This window comes from Pyrus communis, chromosome 11 (genome assembly GCF_963583255.1).
Source record: "Pyrus communis chromosome 11, drPyrComm1.1, whole genome shotgun sequence".
NCBI lineage: Eukaryota > Viridiplantae > Streptophyta > Magnoliopsida > Rosales > Rosaceae > Pyrus > Pyrus communis.
Window position 1 is genome coordinate 25,105,142 of NC_084813.1, and position 22,231 is coordinate 25,127,372.

Consider the following 22,231-nt stretch of genomic DNA (forward strand, 5'->3'; position numbering starts at 1 on the left):
TCCTAATCCACTCACTTACGTGGAAGATACATCCAATAATTGGACCACATGGCAAATACAAAATTGTTTAAGTTATCTTGTGGAGGTGGCATCCTGCCGGCGGGAATGACAACGTACCCAAAAAAGTGGCATCACGACAAGTTTAATGTCCTAAAAATTTTCACCTACCATCGTCTAGATCACGTCTAATCGTTAATGGTCAATGCTTGATTAATTTTTAGGCATTTGAAAATTAAAAAATCATATATCTCCTTAAGCATCTGTCTAGCATGCCTTCTCTGCCTAGACCCGCTTAAGTCGTGACGACGTGACTCTCACTTAAACAGAAATCGACAACTTTCTTTTTGCATTTTATTTTTGTTTAATAAATTATAAGAGACTTGTTGAATAATTAGATGAACACTCATTATCTGCTTGTTATCATATTTTCTATGTGTTCTAATACTTTAATTTGTATGTCATTTTATTTTTCAATTTATATATCTCAGTGAAATTATGTATTTTTTGAACATAATTAGGACATTTATTTATACGATATAAATAAATTTACTTAAATTTACCTAGTACGCATCAACCCTACCTAGACCATCCCATCTTAATCACTTAGACGTACGCCTACCATCTTTTAAAACGTTGATGTCCATATTTGAAAAAGTTTGCAAAATCGAATTGAACCCCTATAATTTATAACTTTTAATGTTTGTCATAAATGCAATCGTTCAGTTTTTACGAACCGTGCACTTAAGAAAAATATTATAAATAATTTGATAACGACGTTACAAATTTTTTTTTTTTAAGATGTAGAATTAAAAAGTCTAAAGATAACCACACTGAGATTTGGAAAATCTCTTAAATGTTTTTAAAATTGTTGGAGAACGAGTGTTACAAATTGTAGAAATTCGTTAAAACAATCTAGAGCTCGTTTAAATGTGTTATTAAAATAGCTACAAGCGCTTTTAGAAAAATTATTGTAAATTTTTTTATTTACAATTGAATATAAACATTAACTGACAAAAATTGATCACATGATATACCATAAATGAATATAATTAGAAGATCTTAGGGATACTTATAAAGAAGATCCGACGAGAATCTTTTTTTTTTGTAAGGCTCATACCAAACAATCAAACCTAGCCGCGGTTTATAACAAAAAGCGGCTGATCCAAAACGGACCTCATCCACTCAGTTGACAGCCCAAAACATTTGGGCTTTTTATATAGGAACCCAGCTCGTGACTTTGATACATAAACTAAGCCCAATTAAACTCGGTTCTTTCTTCCCGGTCAGTAGGCTCGGCTCACTGTTTGTGCGGGAGAAAAGTGGGGTGAGCTCAGAACTGCAGAACGGTGAATTTATTGGAAAGTCAGTCGGAGGACGGCGGAGATGGAGAGTCCGGTCGCCACCGTGACTCAGCGCGATCAGTGGATGGTGGAGAGTCAGGTCTTTGGGATCTACGGAATCTTCGGCAACCTCCCACCCAAAGCCCAATCCGTCATGTAAGAAAAAAAGCTTCCTACTTTCCACTCTCAGTCAATCCTTCGGGTTTACAAAGAATTTCCCTTTTGTTTTTTTTTCTCGATACGAGCGATATTCTACTTTAAACTAATCTAATTAAACTGCAGGAAGGAGATTCGAACTTGGTTTTTTTTTTCTTTTTTTTTTTAATTGTTCGTTTTTGTTGTAGAAGTTTGGTGAAACCGAGCGCAGTAGCGTTCTAAGATTTATAGAGCCGATCCTATTTAGTGGGATAAAGTTTTTTTGTTGTTGTTCGTTCTTGTTGTAGATTTTGATTATTTTCTTTTACTTTTGTTGGGTTTTTGGTTTTTGAAGGATTGAGCTTCAGCGTGATAGTCACATAGCGTATTTAACCAGAGGCCTCAGAGGACTCCCTTCCTCCTTCTGCGTTTTGGATGCCAAGTATAACTCTCTCTCTCTCTCTCTCTCTCTCTGTGGTGATTTTTGAGCTGAATTTCATGGTTTTTTTTATTTTTTATTGGGGTTTTGATTTTTATGGCATGTTCAATTGTTGTGTACATTTGTTTGCAGTCGGCCTTGGCTTTGTTACTGGATTCTGCACTCATTGGCTTTGCTAGAGGAGTCTGTTGACGATGTACTGGAACATAATGCCATTGACTTTCTAAGCCGTTGTCAGGTTTGCGAATAATCGATTGGAATGTAATGAAGGGCCGGTGTTTTAGTTTGCTTCACCACTAAGAACAAAGAAAACAGTGATATTTAGTGTTTTGTTATCATAGAATGGTATGTTTAGATTGTCACGAAGTTGTGTTTTGCTTCCAGGACCCAGAGGGTGGATATGGTGGCGGACCTGGACAGGCAAGTATATTGGCCCCGGTATTTGACGTTGTGGCTTCCAATATCGATATCTCTTTGTTTAACTCTGCTGGTGTTAGTTGTGATAGCTTGACCAGGCTTATACAACATAGTGCTTTGCATTCTTTTGGTTACAATTGTTAGCGTGTTCTTTGATTTCTCAGATGCCACATCTTGCAACGACTTACGCTGCAGTTAATGCACTTATAACTCTCGGTGGTGAGGAGGCGCTTTCATCAATTAATAGGTGATCAGTTTATGCTCCATTTAAGGAAAAAATTCTTTTTCACAACACTGCAGTTCATAGCCTTCTGGAAGTCATTTGACATGTTCTTTTTTTCCTTTTCAGAGGTAAAATTTACAAGTTTTTGCGGCAAATGAAACATCCAAGCGGAGGCTTCAGGTTAGATATCACATTGATTTGTGTGGTTCTATAGTTTGAGGACTTATTTGTACAATGATCATTTCAATACCTTTGATGTACATTTACCATCACTAATTACTTCTTCTTAGGATGCATGATGGTGGAGAAATTGATGTCCGGGCTTGCTACACTGCGGTTTCTGTTAGTCTCTCTCTGTCTATCTACACACATACACACACAAACACAAATACATTGGCGCAGAGTACTAGTCTGAGCGTCCTTTCTAATGCATTATAGTTCTGTTCTTTGTTACCGGCTTGCTATATGCTTGCTTAATTTTCATCATGACAATTTTACTCATCATTGCAGGTAGCAAGCATTTTGAACATTTTGGATGATGAACTGGTTCAAAATGTTGGAAGCTTCATCTTAAGGTTGCTTACCGAGTCATTCATTTTATTGAAAATAAATTTAGGTCTGTTTGATATTTTGAAGTATGCATTGTATTGTTGTTGTGCTATTGTGGAGTGCTTGCCCAATCGTCCTTGATTCTTCCACATCTGTTTTTTAATGACTTTCTTTCTCTTGCCTTTGATTGCATTAAGTCATGGACTGAAGATTTTCTTCTTGATATAAATGGCATTATATCTTGGTTAAATTAAACATCCTCTCTTTGCAGTTGTCAGACGTATGAAGGTGGTATTTCTGGGGAGCCTGGTGCTGAAGCCCATGGTGGGTATGTTTCAGACTTACATGTCAATTTTTTGCCTGCCTATCTTTATGTTCTTCCCATTTACGAATTCGGAAGATTGCATATACTACTAATGTCAAATCATGTGAAATATTAAGACGATGTATTTTCACTTCCTTTTCCATTTTCCATTCGCTTACATGTCAAAATATATGTGTGCATTCCTTTGGAGCCTTTCTTAGATCCGATTTTTTTTCTTTCCCTTCAGGTACACTTTTTGTGGGGTAGCTACAATGGTTCTAATCAATCAGGTCAATCGTTTGGACTTGCCTGGACTAATTGTAAGAAAATTTTCATCTCTTTCGTGCGATGCAGATTACAGATATTTATAACTGCTTCTAAATGTGAAAATTTGTTTAGTTATTTGTTTATCTGCTTTTATTCTGCTTTTTGAGTCGTTTGTTATTGTATTAGGATTGGTTGACATTTCGACAGGGGAAAGAGTGTGGATTTCAGGGGAGGACTAATAAATTGGTCGACGGTTGCTACTCCTTCTGGCAGGTGATTCTTTGTCTTTTTTCCTTGAGGATCCTTCTCAATCATAGTTGAATGTATTATGTTAACTATTCAGTGACCAGGGAGGTGTTTTTCCAATATTACAAAGAGTACGTTCAACTATTGATGAACAACTCACGCTTCGGGATGATGGAGGGCAGTGTACCAAGGATGGCGCACAGACTTCTACAACATCTAATATATCTGAAGAGGGGATATTTTTTGAAGGCACTACATCACCAGGAGGTAGGCTGACAGCGACTTGGGCGTATTTAAGATTTTGTCCATCTATCCTTTACAAGAACGGATTCACCTCGTTAAACCCATATTTTCTAATTTATGTGTTATGTGGTTATCTTATAAATTTACAATTTTCCCGTTCTTATATGCATGGCTAAATGTTTCGTGTGCAGTGAATTTGAATGATATCGGCTATGATTTTCTCAAGAGGCCTGTAATATCGGAGCCACTTTTTCACAGCATCGCATTGCAACAATATATACTTTTATGCTCACAGGTTTGATATTTAAGATAGAACTTTACACTGTGATTACTGGATGCAAGATACATCTCAAGCAATGTTATCTTAATCGGTCATATTTCTGATTTGTAAGTTTCTTACTTCCGAGTTACATATCAATTTGATTTTGTCAATGCAGGAGGGGGAGGGAGGAATGAAAGACAAACCCGGGAAATCGAGAGACTTTTACCACACATGCTACTGTCTAAGTGGTCTTTCTGTATGTCAACACATTTGGTCGAACGACGAAGACTCTCCGGTGTTGCCTAGGGCAGTCATGGGTCCCTATCCCAATTTGTTGGAACCAATTCATCCCCTCTTCAATGTTGTCCTAGAAAAATACCATGAAGCAAGGGAATTCTTTACAAGAGACTGAGCAATAAACTCCTCGGCGGAGGAGTTCTTCGGTCCGGACGCCCGCACCACGTGACTGTCTGGCCAAGGCTCGTTGGGCGGGGCCGCCTTCGGATTGCTCAAGGGCTGGATGAATGATGCATAATTTAGGCTTGTAACATTAATAATTAAGGGCATAGTCTTCGCTGATGTTTCTGTACTTGTATCGTGTATTCTTATTAATGACAAAGAAATAATCTAATACTGCATTAATCCAATCGATTTGATATAAAGGTCACATAAAGGTCAATAGAAATGTTGCTCTTTTGTGACATAAAGATCACATGTTCGAGTCGTGAAAACAATTTTTTTGTAAAGCAAGAATAAGGCGGTTTATGATAAACGTTCCTCTCCTGATTCTCACTTGTTGGCTTCGGTTGCCCTTTTACTTGTTTCTGCTTTCAACTGATTTTAGCAGGTTTTATTCCCCACCGCCCAGAACCATTTGTGGAGCAGTTAGCGCTTGGGGTGTCACTGGTGGTCCCATTGATACCAACCACGACAGCAACATGAACAAGTTTAGGAGGAAAACTTTCCAACAGAATTCTCTCTGGATCTTTTTGGTGAGAATTATAAGAATATGTAAATTGTGTTCGTTTATCGTACATTGTGCGATCAATTTTTGTCAAGTACTGTTTATGTTTATTTTTAAATAAAAATATTTAAAATGATTTCTGACCACACGATGTATGATAAATGGAAATGATTTACGAATCTTCGGAATCCTCACTAAGAGGATCCGGACTCGAAAACTTCAACCCAATTGTGCAATGCTTGCTTAAGAAAGTTTAAAATACGAGGCAATCAACTATTGGTTTCGGATGCTGCTATTAACCTTGTGCCAGGACGTCATCGTGACTGTATCAAAAACCAAAAGCTCTGTAATATGAATTACGAAAAACGTAGAACACATAACGTCGTCATTGATTAGAAATGATACGTTTTTTTATGAAAATGTGTTTGAAACCATTAGTAAAAATCTAAACGGGTCCTTGAAAAAATGTGTGATTGTCTTGGATGACACAATACATACCGCTGCAATGGTATTTCTATATTTGTTTCGTTTGATCTTGTTATATTGTAACAATTTGTGTTTTTTAAGAGCTAAAAGGGATTTTAGTCAATAAAAAATCGTCTAAATACGTTTAGCAGAAATTCCAAATATTTTTATAATCCAAAATTAATTTCATAAAAAAAAAAACTTTCAATCATTTTTAAAAACTTTTCCAAACGAGGCATCTATGCTTAAAAATTGAACGCGAGTCGAACTCTCGTTATACGTGGGTATCTTCTGTGCGGGGAATGAGAAAGCGACAAGTTGGATTTGTTTTCTTTTGGTCACTCCATATTAATTTCTTGAAGAAACGAAAAAAAACCCGTCAAATTGTAGATGTAGGGGAATACCCATCTCAGACTGAGACTGAGACTCAGAGTCCACACCAAAATATGGAAACAGTTTCAGACGACCAACCAGATACACCACCACAACACAAAGAAGAAGAAAAACACAACGAAAAACAAGTGCAAGAGGAAGAGGAGCAGGAAGAAGAAGAAAGGCAGAGCTTCCCAGAAACACCCTCCTCGACGCATCAAACCTTTCTCGCTTATGAAATCACAGTCGCACCTGCAGACATCAAGCCGGCGTCGCCGCAGCTTGCGCCGCCCCAGTCCTTCAGGGCTGAGCCCAAGGTTGTGGGTCCCAATTCCAGAGATGGGTTTGATGGGACCACGGCGGTTCGGGAAGAGAGTGGCGGTAGAATCGGTGGTGGTTCGGTTGTAAATATTCAAACTTTGAGACCCAAGTTGTCGATGCTGAAGAGGCCGAGGAGGGAGAGCGTGGTGAGGAGGGCTTTGTTTGGGTTAAGGATTTCTGGGTTTGCGTTGTGTTTGATCTCTTTCTCTGTCATGGCGGCTGACAAGAACCAGGGTTGGGCTTTAGATTCCTTCTATCGCTACAAGGAGTTCAGGTTTGTCACTTGTCAGTTAAGCACTGATATCGAAAAAAACGAAAATATGACCGTGACGGCATGCAAGTCAATTACACACAGCCGTTCGTTTTGTAGTCTAATGAAAGTGTGTGATTGTCTTGGATAACACAATATCGTATATCATTACAGTGGTATTTTCGTTTTTGTTATGTTTACTCCTATTGTATAGTAACAATTTATGTTTTCTGAAGAGCTAAAAGTGTTTTCAGTTAATAAAAAAGCCGTCTAATTATGTTTAGCAGAAATACTAAATACGTTTCCTAGATTATAAAGAAAATCACTTCTAATATAAACGCTTCTAAGCAAAAGTGGTTTTAAGAAAAGCAATCACCATTTCTAATTTTGTTGAATTATTAGTGTTTTTTGGGGTCAAAAATGATAGTGGGTTTGAGGAAGATATTAAAAAGGAAGAAGATTATTAATTGGATTTGTGAATTTGACGTGAATTTGCAGGTTCTGCTTGGCAGTGAATGTGATAGGATTTGTGTATTCGGGGCTGCAAACTTATGATTTAACCTATTTCTTCACCAGTGGAAAGCATGTAATCCAGCACCATCTCCGCTATTACCTTGATTTCTTGTTGGATCAGGCAAGTGATTAATTTTAATATTATACTTAATTATTCTACCTAATCTAGCCCCAGAAATTGTTGCCTTCTCGGAGGGTTGAAAAATTTGTATAAGGCAGCCGGATCACCCAAACTGTCCGACTGTGCTCACAAAAAAACTCAATGGGATTTTGTTTTAGTATCATTCTCGGTGTAAGAGTTGTCATAACGGTTTATTGAAATTTCTCTTCTAATCCAAACAGAATCTCATCATGAGATAATATTGGATCAATTGGTTCTCGACTTTTTTTTTATTCCACCTTTTTTTATACCTTTTCTACTAGCCTTTTTGCCCAATAATGATTCTACATTTCCATTTGTGTTCATATTTTTTTAGAATATCTTAAAACAAACATATTAGCATCAGCACATCGGAAAAGTTACTTCTTTGTTACGGTAAAGTCACGGATTTCAGTTGTGGAAATAGCATTTTTGTAAAGAAAAAGTAAGGTTGCGTACGATAGATGGTCACCTCTGACCCTCACAAAGCGGAGAACCTTGTTAGCTTGGGTTCACTCTATCTTAAAGCAAACATATTGGAATGACTTGTGTGATTGCTTAAAAATGTTAAACAACTTAAATTAGTACAACATACAGAAGGGCAACGATTTTCACACTCCTGTAATTTTGTTCATCTGCACTTGTATCCTTGTTTTTATGTGGTCGCGGATTCTCGAAGCGTAAAAATAAAAACCCAATACATATTCTGCATTCTGATTACTTGCTGTATCCTCTATGTTATGTTATGTGAAACTTATTAGTTGAATGGTTTTGGTTGGCATGGCAGATTTTAACTTACCTTTTGATGTCGGCGTCTTCGTCGGCTGCGATTCGGGTTGACGACTGGGAGTCGAACTGGGGCAAAGATAAGTTCCCGGATATGGCTCGTGCGTCCGTGGCATTGTCCTTCCTTGCCTTCGTCGCCTTTGCCTCAAGCTCCCTCATCTCTGGTTACACCCTTTGTACTCTAAAATCCATCTAGTTCTTCTTCATACTTAGTTATAGATGGACGGTGAAAAAGCGATGTACTTTTATCTTATGTGGAGAAAGCTATGCTTGTGTTGCATCTGCGTCATGATTCATTGATGATTTGGCACAAAATTATGTTTAGGCTAGGATAAATTCTTTAGCTTCCATTCCACGTTAGCCGTCCCACAAAAAACTCATACGTACAGGTATCCTTACATTCAAGTCTCGTACGGCCCTATTCACGTGGAATCGAATGTAGGGTATCCCTTTATGTATTTGGTTGGACGGCTGACTTAGACCTACCATTCAACATGAAAATTGGTTTATCGATTGGGCCAAATCTCAATTCCAATACCGATGGCCATTTGTATGTAACAAAGAGAATGAGAAACATAACGTGGACTTACTTCTCGGAGAAATGAAGGTCTGTGTTGATGACATGATTGTGAAGTTTCGATTGAAAAATATTAAAGTGCACGTGAGTTTTAAAACTTTGATTTGATTTTACCATTAGTACTTTCACTGAAAAACGCTTAAACTACAGAGATTTCTTACGTAAGGATTTGCAAATGAGCTAAGTAACTTGAAAACTGTCGGTTTTTTTCTTCTTATATTTCTTCTTGTAGGTGTGAGCAATAAGGAAGAAAATTTATGATAAGAAAAATAAGGAGGAGAACTTCAACGCTAGTTTTACGGTCTCTTTTCCTATCTATAAAGTCCGTGATGTCAGATTTGACTAAAAGAAAGAGGACTTCAAATGCATAACATGCTGTCGCACACGATGAACCTCAAATAACAATGCATCTAGATGCAAGGTTTGGAACTTTTTCTTTGCATGGCCACGTAGGCAAACACCGAGCTTCCGCATCCTTCTCCTTCGCCACCAAACTACACGCTGTCAAGATCTCAGACTGTGACCATATCTCACTCATTTGCTCACAACAACAACAACAACAACCCTTTCCGGCCCTTTGCAAGTTTTTGTGGTTTTGCAGCGCATCAATGGCTGCTGCAGCTTCAAGTGATCTGGTTTCCGTGCCATTTGTAAACAAGGCGTGGGTGTACTCAGAGTATGGAAATTCTGCAGAAGTTTTGAAGTTCGATCCGAATGTGGCTGTTCCTGAAATATAGGAGGACCAGGCGCTGATCAAGGTGGTTGCTGCATCTCTCAACCCAGTTGATTTCATTTCAAGAGGATGCTTGGCTACTTCGAGGACTTTGAGGCGACATTTGGTAGGCTAGATGTGATAGGTTGTGATCAATTAAAATGTACTTGAGTTCAATACGTTGTTTATTGTGTCAAAATTTTAGATGGACAAGACTGGACATAATGAGTTATGAATCCACAATAGAATGAATTATCTAACATATCATTATACATAAGTTACAAATCCCGTCTTACAAGTCTCTGTCAATCCAATCATATCCCTAAAACCAAATCTCATCTAGCCCACCCAACAATCCCTAATCTCCACCCCTGCCAAGCTGTCAACCTCTTTCTCTCCCCATTTTCGTTAATGCATAATTAGTTTGTGATTTGGAGGTGGTTGGGTTAGTTGACTAGAGTAGTCATATTGCCCCTTGCACTTTTGATGCCTCACCTCTTACTATGTGTATTTCACCAAAATTCAAAGGCCTACAATGTTCTAACAAATGATTTCCATATTTTATCTTTTCATGACTAATTTTTTTGTTCCTTAAGTACTTCTAACGAGCAAGTTAGTAGCCTAATCCGACGGAATGTTGCGACAAAGCAATAACCGTGCTTATTCTTCTAAAAAAGAAATTAAACCTTATTTTAGAAAACGATTCATCCACTACTACTAGTATAGAAGATCCATTGACACGCACGGCTACTTATATAACAAGTTGCCTTTTCATATAATTTTTATTACGAAAAACTCAAATGTGGGATACATTTTTTTGATAAAAAGACGATATATTTCATTCCAAGGTCATAAACTAGGCTAAACAGTACAAGGAAAGAGAAGGTCCTCCTCCAAAAGATCACAGATAAACAGAGGAGGATTGCCAAACCAAGTACAATTACTCTCCAAATGGAGAGCAAACATAGCAATTCTATGAGCTACAGAGTTAGCATCACGGCGAACATGAGCAATAGAAACTTCAGCGATCATTTCTATAAAGAGCTTGACATCTTCTATGATAAGTTCAATAGTCGACAAATCAATAGCAGAAAATGTGGGACACATAAGTCTAAAGGTCCGAACTACTGGTCGAAGAGAGACACCGAACTACACCAACCTTAGCTAGATAGGGGTTGCCGGTATTAAAGATGAGACAGCTCCCACTTAATTAGTTGAAATCCACTTAATTAATTAATTAGTTTAAGTTAAACACCGTCTCTTGGTAGTTAATAAACTTGTTCGTTGCTGCATCCTTTTTAGATTCCCTATCATGGAATTGGTGCCTCACCTACTATTTCTTTTTCGATAATTAATTGGCCGAGCAAAATCATAACATCGTTGCCCAATATTTCCTTGAAAATTATACCAATCATCCTGCTAATACAGTGATACGGTATCTTAATCACGGGTCTATTTATTTCATTTATTATTTAATTTTTACCATATTAAGCTTCATTTTTAGATTTTTGACCTTCACATTGATACAAGTGTTTTTCATTTCACGTATTACATGGGTAACACACTTGTTACAACAATATAGATGAACAATAAGTTTATATTTTCATAACGTCGAATACACAAAACTAACCGCATTGTGGACACTATGTTTAATAAAGATGAGGTTTATTATTGTATTAGGGATCCACCCATATTAGAGTGTTTGTCAACAATGTTATCAGGTTTATGTATTTAAATAGCATTACTATTGTATTTGATGGTGTAATAAATATAAAGGAATTAGTAGATGTCCCCAACTTACCACCACGACAAGTGACCCAATGGCAAGTGCGAATAGCAACTCTCTAAAAAAACTAACGAGAAGTCTTGAGTTCATTATTTTGTAAGTTGTGAATTTGCTTGATTGTAGCCATCTATAGGGTGCAATTTCCAATTAGTCTCCTTCAAACCTGGAAAAAAAGGGATAACAGTGATTGTTCTATTTAAAAGAAAACAAAAAAATAGATGTCCCCAACCATATCAATCATTTGATCTTTGTCTAAACTTTTGTTCCATGACCGTACTACAAAATAAGATTCTTTCCTTAATTTAAGCAACCAAAAGAGTGTCTTATTTTCCAAATAGCCCCTTGTCAGCCCATTGGCCAACAATTTCCACCTTAATTAGGCCTAAAAATATATTTTATCTTTCCATTTTTTACTTACTTGGGCCCACATATTCCAGTTAGCTCATGGCCCATTCCACATTTCCACCGAGCGGCGAACCAGCTAAATCCAGCTGGACGTGGTCCACGTGGAATCTTCAAAAGCGGGCCAATCATTAAGTCACGGTCCCTTAAAAGCGGAGGCTTCTTCGCTTTCCCTGCTGCCACGTGGTAAAGTGAGATCAAAGTTTGTATTCCTGTAACGAGCAGCGCTGTCATCTGAGCATTTTCCACCGCTTTTGGCGTTGAAAAGCTCGTTATTCCCGCCAACTTGCGACGTCACAGCGAAAAAAGGCGAAATTAATATATAAAAATGAATTAAAAAAGGCGAGTTACTTACATATTTGGCACCTCAAGTTTAGTGGTTGTTTCACTTTCATCCTCTATTTACTTTTTCGTCCCAAATTGGCCACTAAATTTTTCAAAATGAGATTTAATATTAGACCACATTGACGTCATTTACGAAATTTGACATGATATTAACAGCTGATATAATTTGATTCAATCGAATTTTGGGTTCGAAAGCGTCACGGTATTTTAAAAATAGTCAAATATTATTAGATCAAGTGAGTAACAATTGAAATAGAAAGATAGTTTTTGCGAGTCATACAATTTTATTACAGAGAACAAACAAATTAAACGAGACTGACTGATTTAGTTTTGTTGAATCCATTGTATTTTAACTAAAAAACCAACACCTAGACATAAGTTGTATGAGCACATACCATAAGATGGAGTACACTTTGGTGGTGAAAGTATATGAATTAACGAGTTGTAATTCCGAAAGTGATCATATACATTTTTTAAGTCACTTTTTATTTTTGTTAAACACGTATTCAAAAATTCGGAGACCCATTAGAAAGAAAATAAAAAAGTTCAAGGGCCAAAGTAAAAACTTCATAAATTTAAACGTAAGAAAATTAGAGGAAGAGAGAGAAAGAGAGGAGTGGGAGAGAGGTCGCCTTCCTCATTGCTTCAACGTTCCAACTCTCTGCAACCCCACACCTTATAAACTAATAGATATTCCCAATTCAATTTATTCCATTTTCCAATTACCCAATTTGCCCTCGCTCTTCGTCTCTCTACTGTCTTCTTCTTCTTCTTCTACCCATCGAGCTGTTACATAGCACCCTGAGAAGAAGAGGCCTTCAAAGTTTCAGACTTTCGCATTCACTCGCATTAATTTTCAGGTAATTAACGACTCATTTATTATTTCTATTTATTTATTTTTTCCATATTTGTATTGGGTTTTCTCTGTTTTTAATGGGTTCTGATTGTTTTTGTTTTTGTTTTTACGTATTAAGAACTTCACCATTTGTGCCAATAACCGTAGCTTTTGAATTTCGTTTTCTTCTGATATGATCTTTGCTTAAGTAAGTAATCTGGAGTTTTTTAAAAGAACCCAGTTTTTGGATTGGATTTGTTTGTTTGTTTATTTGACTGTTTCTGGGATGGCTACAAGATAATCACGGTTTAGCATGTCTGTGACTGCTTCAGGAAGGGTTAAAAAACAAGTTCTTCGGACTCTGTATGGTTAAAAAGTGCTTATGGGTCATAGAAGCGCTTTCTGGCAGATGCTTCTTCAGGTTTTAATAAGTGTTTGGTGTATTGTACAGCAGCAGTCCCAAACGATGTTGTGCTTGTTAGTGAGTGCTTTCAAACAACTGAAAGTATTTTTGGTAAAAATGTTTTTTAACCGATCTTTAGTAAAAATCCAAAAAGTACTTAAAGTGCTTCTTGCAAGAAGCACACAAGTGCTTTTGAAACTCAAAAACATTTTCTTTAAAAGCACATTCCTTCGTTTTAAAAGCACTTCCAAACGAGTATGTTAAGTGATGATTTAAAGTGCTTTTGTGTCGTAGAAACAATTTGTAGTGCTTCATGGAGAAGCACTTGATTAGTTGATTTAGAGGTTAATTGGTTATCGCCTATTTCCATTTATTCATACTGCAGCACAACTGCACAAGCACAAATCAATGCCCGGACTAGCTATGGATGCTATGAATCGAAACGGCGAAGTAGATGAATCAAATGGAGATTATGTGCCTCAAAAGGAAAGCTACAGCCAGCAGGGCTCTCCGAGAAGTACTTTGAGTTCTCGGAGTGGTTCCATCGGTATGGCTATGAATGGCGGGATTGATACCTCTATTGAGCAGCTATATCACAACGTCTGCGAAATGCAGAGCTCGGATCCATCCCCTTCCCGGGCCAGCTTAGGATCGTTTGGTGGGGAATCGAGGATTGATTCCGAGCTAAACCATCTTGTCGGATATGCTCGACAGGATTTGGAGATAAGGAAAGAGGTTGTTGTGAAAAACAAGGAGGAGGGTGTTTGTAGTGACTCAACTCCTGAGAAAGCAAATGTATCGGATGATAAACGGTCTCCAACGAAAGTGAAGTCTCCATCTGCGAAAACAAGTCCGAAGAGCAAATCTCCTAACGAGAAGCCTCTGCATCCGAGAAAAGGCAATGCACTATTGTCGACGAACAAGCTGAGGAGTTTTGTTTTACGCGGCGTGAGGTTTCAGAATGGAGTCGATGATCATCCTCCTGAAGCCGTGTTGGATAACCCTGATCTCGGGCCATATTTGCTCAAGCAAACAAGGGATATGATTGCTTCGGGCGAAAACCCCAAAAAAGCACTTGAGTTAGCTCTCCGTGCAGTGAAATCGTTCGAGAAATGCACTAGTGAGAAGCCTAATTTGGAGTTCGTTATGTGTTTGCATGTTTTGGCAGCAATCTATTGCAGCTTAGAGAAGTACAATGAGGCAATTCCAGTCCTCGAGCGTGCCATTGATATTCCGGCGATAGAGGATGGCGATAACTATGCACTAGCAAAGTTTGCAGGGTGCATGCAATTAGGTGACATTTATGCAATGACTGGTCAGATTGAGAATTCAATTTTGTTCTATACAGCAGGTATGGAAATTCAAAGGCAAGTCTTGGGAGAAAAGGACGCGCGATTGGGTGAGACGTGTCGTTATGTAGCTGAGGCACATGTGCAAGCATTGCAATTCGATGAGGCTGAGAAGCTCTGTCAGATGGCTCTTGAAATCCACCGGGAGAATGGTTCTGCTTCGCTCGAGGAAGCGGCAGATAGAAGACTCATGGGACTGATCTGTGACTCAAAAGGAGATTTCGAAGCTGCTCTTGAGCACTATGTTTTAGCAAGCATGTCAATGTCTGCCAATGATATGGAAGCGGATGCAGCATCAATCGATTGTAGCATTGGAGACGCGTATCTATCTTTGGCGCGGTATGATGAGGCGGTGTTTTCTTACCAGAAAGCACTCACTGTGTTTAAGACAACAAAGGGAGAGACACATCCGACAGTAGCTTCTGTTTACGTTCGTTTAGCTGACTTGTACAACAAGATAGGAATGTTTAAGGAGTCCAAATCATACTGCGAAAATGCACATCGAATTTATGGGAAACCTAGTCCTGGAATCCCCTCAGAAGAGATTGCCAGTGGTCTCATTGATGTTGCTGCAATCTATCAATCCATGAATGATCTGGAACAAGCGCTGAAGTTGCTCAAGAAGGCTTTGAAAATCTTCGGCAATGCTCCGGGCCACCAGAGCACAACTGCAGGAATTGAGGCTCAGATGGGGGTAATGTACTATATGATGGGAAATTACACCGACTCTTACAACACATTCAAGAGTTCCATAACAAAGTTTCGCGCCACGGGAGAAAAGAAATCGGCATTGTTTGGGATTGCGCTGAACCAAATGGGGTTGGCCTGCGTTCAGCGGTTTTCGATCAACGAGGCTGCAGACTTGTTTGAAGAAGCCAGGAACATCTTGGAGAAGGAGTATGGACCTTATCACCCTGACACATTGGGGGTTTACAGTAATTTAGCTGGCACATATGATGCAATGGGCAGGTAATATGTTCTTCCTTGTTTTGGCATTCTTTATTCTCGTTCTATCTCAGATTAGATTAGAATATCGCTCCAAAAAGTATTTAGCATGCCTTTTGTATTTTCGTGACGAACACAGGTTGGATGCCGCCATCGAGATTCTGGAGTATGTTGTTGGCATGAGAGAGGAGAAGCTTGGAACAGCAAATCCGGATGTGGCGGACGAGAAGAGGAGGTTGGCGGAGTTGTTGAAAGAAGCCGGCAGGGCTAGGAACCGGAAACCCAGATCGCTGGAGGCACTTCTCGACACCAGCAAAGCCCCACAGATCATAAAACACGACATCATCGAGGTATTGTGATGCAATGAAGCATTTAGGATCATATGTAAAGATTTTTAGGTGGTGGATGGAAAGTCAAAAGAAAAAAAGAGTAAATAACGAGAAAAATAGGAAGGGGTTTTTGGTATGAATTTTTGTGCAAATATTTGCTGAAGTGTTACAGAAAAATAGAAGAAGAAAAAAAAGAGACAAGGTTTGGTGATTTGTTGAATTGTATTTTTCCACATGAAGGCTTGGCGCGAAATTGAACGCAGCGGCGTTCTAGGATTCATACAGCCGAACTCGCTTAGTGGGATAAAGCTTTGTTGTATCTTAGATGTGAGAAATTTCTTTGTGAGATTCTTCGTTGTTAAATGTATTTGTTAAAATATGTCAATGTCACATACTCAATAAAGAATTGGTGGAGCATCATTTTCTTTTTTCGTTGCACCAAAATGCCTATTAGCGGAGCATCATTTTCTTCTGTAGAGTCCATTCCGAAATGTATTTTAATGATCTGAACTGTTTAGCTAAAACTTTACTTAGAAGTCAAAAGCTTATCATAGTAGTTGGGCAGCAATTGTCTTTGTGGTGAAATATGAACATCCGAAGATATTTGCAGGGCTCAAAAGCACTTCTGGCTCAAAGCTTCCTAGGGTACAAACAAGCTAAACAGTTGAGATTGCGGTGGGCAATCTTTACGTTTGCTGCCTGAGTAGTGTATGGCATCCCAACTGATATGCCTTGACGGATTGCCACACACAGTTCCATTCGCTACGGATTTCTTTCCGCATTCGATGTAGAATCCATAGTAACTCCCGCAGCAGAAGTCAAACGGACCAACAAAACCTGATGATTCATGAATCCCTATCATGTTACCATCAATCTGTACGAGGATGTACACATGTTCATAGAAAATCGAAGTTACCTTGATCTTTTGCATGGGAATTTGGGAAATGAGAACGTATTCAGCTGAGTACACATCGACATACGTGAATGCTGCAAGAGGGAGCTGTGATCTCAGCCACATTATGCTGTTCTTAAGCCGCCGGTTGAACTCCTGAGCTACTGCATTGAGAGGGTTCACGTCCAGATTACCAGGCTTTGATTTGTGTAAATAACACTATAAGGCAAGCGTCCGCGAGGGGAAGAAGTTCAGAGGAAAAAATGGACACTTGGGAAAAAAATTGAGACAAAAAGTTTGGGAAAAAAATTGAGACAAAAAGTTGAGTTTCTCAGCTGAATGCTGATTGCAGTTGATATAATTTACATTTTGCACTGCTCGTCGATCAGCAAATACAAATTCAATTTGGAATGTAAACTGTTTCGTTAATATTTTGATGAAATTTTCTTTCTTTTATTTGAAGCAAAGAACCTAAGTATACAAGGTAAAAAGGAATCAGAAACCGCAAATTAAAAAGGTGCAACCTGGTGCGGCTTTCACCAGAAGCTGCTCGAATTTCAGATGCTTCAATCCTACCAAATCGATTTGGAAGGGAAGCTAAAATTTGAGAACCCTATTATTTCAACAGGTGGCTGAAAAATTGCACTTCCTAGCACAATGGCAGCTTGTGTAGCTGACGCGAACTCCATGAACTTCGTATGGATGTACAAGGGAATATAACTGTTGGAAGCCTCTTACTTTCCTCAAGATCAGGAAAATCGATGGTGTAGTGAAGTCCGCGGCTCTCATGCCTAGCAAGGGCGCTGCTCACCACCAGTTTTGCACAACAGAAGAAGTTACTCATTTCGCAAATCTCAAGCCCCACCATTGTTGGTTCCCATCCCATCTCAAATAAGTTGTCTTCCCACTTATCCTCCAGATCACAAATCTTTTGCTTTGCTGTTTCAAGCCTCGTTGTAGAACGTACAATTCCAACATACTTCCACATGATCGATTGCACTTCTTTTCTTACTTCCCTTGTCATTGCCAAAATTTTTTCGATGGCATTGCTCTTGAGTGAGACAGGCACGACTGGTCTGGCCCACCAATCTGAAGCGCTGAAGTCGAGGCTAGAGCACTTCATGTGTTCAATTGAGGGCTGGACTGCTCTTCGTGCGAAAACTAGTGCTTCAAGCAATGAGTTACTAGCAAGACGGTTGGCCCCATGCAAACCGGTGCAAGCAACTTCGCCTGCCACATACAGGCCCTGCACATTTGTCTCTCCCTGGAGTCCAGCACGGACTCCCCCACACATATAGTGAGCGGCAGGAACAACGGGAATTGGCTGGCAAGTTATGTCCAAGCCGTACTTAAGGCACTCAGCTGCTATGTTGGGGAAGTGTGAGAGGATTTTTTCTCTGGGCTTGTGACTTATATCAAGTAGCACGTACTTTTCATTTCGCTTTTTAAGCTGGTCGTCTATGCCTCTGGCCACCACATCCCTCGGAGCAAGTTCTGCTCGTTCATCATAGAGTGGCATAAACCTTTCCATGTCTAGATTGTACAGGATGCCCCCATCACCCCTGACAGCTTCAGTGATGAGAAATGCATTTTCTCGAGCCTTGGATGGTTGGATGGGAAGGCCTTCATCGGCTAACGCCGTTGGATGGAACTGAACAAATCTGCAGAGAAAACCATAAACAGGTGTGAGCTATCAATTTCAAAAACTATAACACTTAACAACCATGTAGCTTAACATTGCTTGTAAGATCATTCCACATTTAGATTTCCAGTCTGGGCGACAGCATAGTAGTATACGTTTAACCAGTTGTAGAAGAAAACATTGTCAACTGAAATGATGTGAAACCAAGGCGTAAAGGTCTTATTCAAATCTTCGAAATGACCTGTTGATTGTCTCACATGATCATTACACCCATATTAGTACTACTCATTTGATTACTCAACATTTCAAGCAATAAAGTATTCTCCCAATTTTTTTTTTCAAAATAGTGATATATGTTTTACTTACTCCATGTTGGATATCACAGCTTGAGCTCGATGGGCCATTGCAATTCCATCCCCTGTGGCTACCTGCATGAAATAATCAAGAACAATCAGACCGAGCGTTATGCTTATTATGATAAAAGAGGTCATAACTCTCTGACCATAATTTTCTGTCTCTTAATACTTAAATAAGGAATTGCATCTTATTCTACTATACAAGGGAAACAACAATTTCAAAACATGAAGTACCGGAGGATTTGTAGTTGTCGGATAGATTTGTCCAGCCCCACCTGACGCAAGTAAAGTCACCTTTGAGATAAACCGTATCACCTGAAAATACAAAAGAAGGAGTTAGAATTTCATATAATGAATTATGTTTCCATTAGCAAACCAGGCAAGGAAGATGATGATTTTATAGATTTATTTTAGCAAATTATTGCCCTATAAAACTTAAAGAGAATATGTAGTGAATTGTAATCACCTCTTGTGTTTCTGTATTTAAAGTGTCAACGCCAAGACAAACTGTATCAGAACCATCCTGCATTGCCAGAAATCATTTTTCTGTTAGCAAAAAAGGGAAAAGCATTCACACAATTCCATCTATCAGTTAACCAATATCTGATCCTACTTTCATAACACAAAACATTAGGTAAACCTGGCAAGTAAGCAAATCTATCGCAAGATGGTGTTCAAACATGAAGATATTAGGATCCTTAAGAACTGCCTTCAACAGAGCCCGTTCAATCTCCTTTCCAGTCATATCAGCAGCATGAACAATCCTGCGATGGGAGTGACCTCCCTCTCTCGCTAGGTGCAAGTTTCCATCTTCCCCATGATCAAAGGATGCCCCCATTGCAATCAGTTCCCTAATTCTCTCAGGTCCTTCGGTACAGACAACCTGGACAATATATCAAACCTTAGAAAAAACTTGAACAAATACACTCATACCTATTTGCAATAATGAATTATTATCTGAAACTTATTAATTCTTTACATACCCTGACAGTCTCCTCGTCACAGAGATAAGCCCCTGCTACAATGGTGTCCTGCATATGACTCTCCACAGAATCCGATTGGGAAAGAACAGCACTAACGCCACCTTGAGCATAGTTTGTATTGCTCTCATGAGGTTCAGCCTTGGTAATCACAGCAACGGATCCATGTTTTGCCACTTCAAGGGCATAGCGGAGCCCGGCAACTCCACTACCAATAACAGCAAAATCAAAAAACTTAGTGGAACCATCTCTCAAGCTTGATGAAGTGATTGTTCTTACGGTCCTTGAGTTCTCGGTAATTGGAGATAGGGAAAAGTTACATCTTTGGATCTGCAAGAACTTTGATACCCCGCATGACCTGGAAAATTGTGGAAAAATGTGTAAGCGTGGCATTAGACAACCAAAATCTAGATGGCAGAATAGCAGTTCCAACAACTTCAAAGTGAAGCAAAAGACTTATATATGTAGATTATAAACAGGATCAAGGCAGTAACCAGATACCATGAAAGGTCTTTCTGTATGCATCCACTAAATGTAACATTGGAAATCCAAGAAGTCCTTCTACAACCTTGTCCCTTGATGCCCCTCACTCTGTAATGGAGTCTGCCACTTCCGGCGGGTATACAAGATGTCATTGCAAACCTCCTGTGGGTGTACTAGATTAAGGGATGCAAACCTTATTAGCAATCTTAACGAGGAATCTGCATCTTGTTAAAATAAAAGATACAAGAAAAACACACACAACTGATCATCATAGATTCTCGAAATCAAGAAAAGGAACGAGGTTTCAATCCCCAAACCCATTGGCAATGGGGAGAGTGACCCAACTCCTTATAAGCCCCTGCAAGGCTCCTTAACTTCCCGACGCGGGACAATTCTTTGCATTCTCACAGATTCATCAGCAAATATGCAAAAAGGAATACCAGAACACCACCAAGTTTGAAACTTTTTAGATCCCATTTGATATCTACCCAAAAACTAGTAGAAAAACGAGTGCAATAAAAGAGAAGAAACAAAACATATGGATTAAGCATAACTTATTGAAAACATAAGATTCAATGACCCACCAAAAATCCAAAAAAAAAAAATATATATATATATATACAAAACCCATATTCGCAAAACCCAACAAAAAGTTTCAAACTTCTATTGAATTCAAACAAATCCACCAAAAATTGAAGCACCCATTGAGGCATTGAATCAAACAGTTGAGCCTCAACACTTACTTATATTGTTCTTACAAAAACTTCAGACTCCGGCAGACCAAACGTACCTGAATGATGGGCGCCGCTGCCTTTCAGTCAATGAACCTAAAATCCCGACGAGGAGAGAAACAGAAACTATATTAATATATTATAGCAAACAGATGGATTCCGACGATACCATTTTTTTGGGCATATGAATAAAAGTATGCGATTTGCAGATTACGAGAAAGTGAGATGGAAGGGTGGAAAGAATCCCTACGTTCGACAGACGACGCAGCGGCCAAAGGTGGAAGCTTTTTTTTTTTGTAGCTAGAGAAGCTTCGTGGAACTTGGCGCCATACCTTCCCTATGTGCAGCCATCCCTCTCTTTTTTATATATATATATATTTTTTTGTCCTGAATTGTTAATTCTTTTGTCCTCATATTAACGGTTAGTTTAGTTGTTTCTTTAGCATACACAATTAATCATTAAGTATTGTAATTTAAGTGATTAAGAATAATTACTTCGAAGTTACGTCCTCAACTTCACTTTAATTGTATTGTAGGTTTCGCTACTTAGTACTACAGTTTAGTGACATTTCTTTTCACTTATACCTAAGAGGTCTTAGGTTCAATTATCGTCAAAGGCAAATTTAAACCAAATTACTGCTAGCTTATTATGAGGTTAAATCTACCCCTCCTTTAGTGTAGATAATATCATTTGTTAAAAAAATGAAAGAAAAAAAAAACAAATTGTATTGTATGTTTCGACCAAAACTGCAATTATAAGTTGGGCCAGTTTGCTATGGAGATGTGTTTGGTTGTTTGAATATGAGTTCAAATACGGCTTCATATAAAAAAAATTGTCAATTAGAGATTCTTGGATTACGAATTCACTTTATTTATTATGGAAAATTTAAATTATAAGTTAAGAATGGACAAAAAATGAAAGGATCCAAATTCAATTGGACCATACCATTTCAATATGCAAGAGAAAATGGGAAGCAATGAGGCGTGAGTTTGGAAAAAGAAGAAAAGAGTGGTGGAAATTAATTGGAAAAGTGTGAGTTTTTAGTTTATCTGTTTTTTTTTTTAAAAGAAAATTAATGAAAATGGTTTGAAATTTTTTAGTTTTAAAGATAAAGACAAAATAAAGAGTAAAGTGAATAGTATCAGGTTTGACTTTTTAGTGTAAAAATGTGGTTTTTCATTAAAGTGAATTGTATCGCGGGTTTTTCGTTAAAACTCCATTTTTTTTA

The 22,231-nt window shown here is 38.4% G+C and overlaps 4 protein-coding genes across 8 annotated transcripts; 3 read left to right on the top strand and 1 right to left on the bottom strand.

Annotated features, from left to right (window-relative positions):
* Positions 1-1,274: 1,274 nt before the first annotated feature.
* LOC137708116 (protein farnesyltransferase subunit beta-like) lies at positions 1,275-5,067 on the top strand. Its single transcript, XM_068447108.1, has 14 exons — positions 1,275-1,496; positions 1,831-1,917; positions 2,047-2,152; positions 2,299-2,334; positions 2,496-2,578; positions 2,681-2,734; positions 2,845-2,896; positions 3,065-3,129; positions 3,375-3,431; positions 3,655-3,727; positions 3,861-3,947; positions 4,025-4,187; positions 4,355-4,458; positions 4,601-5,067. The coding sequence occupies exons 1-14, from the start codon at positions 1,384-1,386 to the stop codon at positions 4,835-4,837; spliced, it is 1,317 nt and encodes a 438-aa protein (XP_068303209.1). The 5' UTR covers positions 1,275-1,383; the 3' UTR covers positions 4,838-5,067.
* Positions 5,068-6,300: 1,233 nt separating this feature from the next.
* LOC137749407 (CASP-like protein 4A1) lies at positions 6,301-8,431 on the top strand. Its single transcript, XM_068489501.1, has 3 exons — positions 6,301-6,821; positions 7,296-7,431; positions 8,237-8,431. Exons 1-3 carry the CDS (start codon positions 6,301-6,303, stop codon positions 8,429-8,431), a joined length of 852 nt encoding a protein of 283 aa, XP_068345602.1.
* Positions 8,432-13,700: 5,269 nt separating this feature from the next.
* LOC137708814 (protein KINESIN LIGHT CHAIN-RELATED 2-like) lies at positions 13,701-16,343 on the top strand. Its single transcript, XM_068447965.1, has 2 exons — positions 13,701-15,613; positions 15,729-16,343. The coding sequence occupies exons 1-2, from the start codon at positions 13,704-13,706 to the stop codon at positions 15,946-15,948; spliced, it is 2,130 nt and encodes a 709-aa protein (XP_068304066.1). The 5' UTR covers positions 13,701-13,703; the 3' UTR covers positions 15,949-16,343.
* Positions 16,344-17,241: 898 nt separating this feature from the next.
* On the bottom strand, positions 17,242-21,344 carry LOC137749461 (L-aspartate oxidase 2-a, chloroplastic-like). 5 transcript variants are annotated; one of them, XM_068489553.1, is made up of 9 exons: positions 21,253-21,344; positions 21,015-21,098; positions 20,290-20,433; positions 19,792-20,146; positions 19,449-19,691; positions 19,275-19,331; positions 19,043-19,123; positions 18,819-18,880; positions 17,242-18,471 (listed from the first exon to the last, which is right to left on the bottom strand). In XM_068489553.1, the coding sequence occupies exons 3-9, from the start codon at positions 20,421-20,423 to the stop codon at positions 17,460-17,462; spliced, it is 1,944 nt and encodes a 647-aa protein (XP_068345654.1). In that variant the 5' UTR covers positions 20,424-20,433; positions 21,015-21,098; positions 21,253-21,344; the 3' UTR covers positions 17,242-17,459. The 5 variants fall into 5 exon arrangements, with proteins under 5 accessions (XP_068345654.1, XP_068345653.1, XP_068345657.1 ...); XM_068489552.1 differs by having other exon boundaries at positions 20,290-20,444; XM_068489556.1 differs by having other exon boundaries at positions 21,062-21,098; positions 21,253-21,335.
* Positions 21,345-22,231: the final 887 nt, after the last annotated feature.

Bases quoted from the DNA above. Each gene is read 5' to 3' on its own strand.
- LOC137749461 (XM_068489553.1), bottom strand. From the start codon at position 20,423: ATGACATCTTGTATACCCGCCGGAAGTGGCAGACTCCATTACAGAGTG. The intron at 19,124-19,274 runs GTGATTACAATT...TTGTATTTTCAG, and splicing joins TAAATACAGAAACACAAGAG to GTGATACGGTTTATCTCAAA. The intron at 18,472-18,818 runs GTAAGTAAAACA...TTTTCTCTGCAG, and splicing joins GCTGTGATATCCAACATGGA to ATTTGTTCAGTTCCATCCAA.
- LOC137708116 (XM_068447108.1), top strand. From the start codon at position 1,384: ATGGAGAGTCCGGTCGCCACCGTGACTCAGCGCGATCAGTGGATGGTG. The intron at 2,897-3,064 runs GTTAGTCTCTCT...TCATCATTGCAG, and splicing joins CTTGCTACACTGCGGTTTCT to GTAGCAAGCATTTTGAACAT. The intron at 3,948-4,024 runs GTGATTCTTTGT...TTCAGTGACCAG, and splicing joins GTTGCTACTCCTTCTGGCAG to GGAGGTGTTTTTCCAATATT.
- LOC137749407 (XM_068489501.1), top strand. From the start codon at position 6,301: ATGGAAACAGTTTCAGACGACCAACCAGATACACCACCACAACACAAA. The intron at 6,822-7,295 runs GTTTGTCACTTG...GTGAATTTGCAG, and splicing joins TATCGCTACAAGGAGTTCAG to GTTCTGCTTGGCAGTGAATG. The intron at 7,432-8,236 runs GCAAGTGATTAA...TTGGCATGGCAG, and splicing joins TTGATTTCTTGTTGGATCAG to ATTTTAACTTACCTTTTGAT.
- LOC137708814 (XM_068447965.1), top strand. From the start codon at position 13,704: ATGCCCGGACTAGCTATGGATGCTATGAATCGAAACGGCGAAGTAGAT. The intron at 15,614-15,728 runs GTAATATGTTCT...TGACGAACACAG, and splicing joins ACATATGATGCAATGGGCAG to GTTGGATGCCGCCATCGAGA.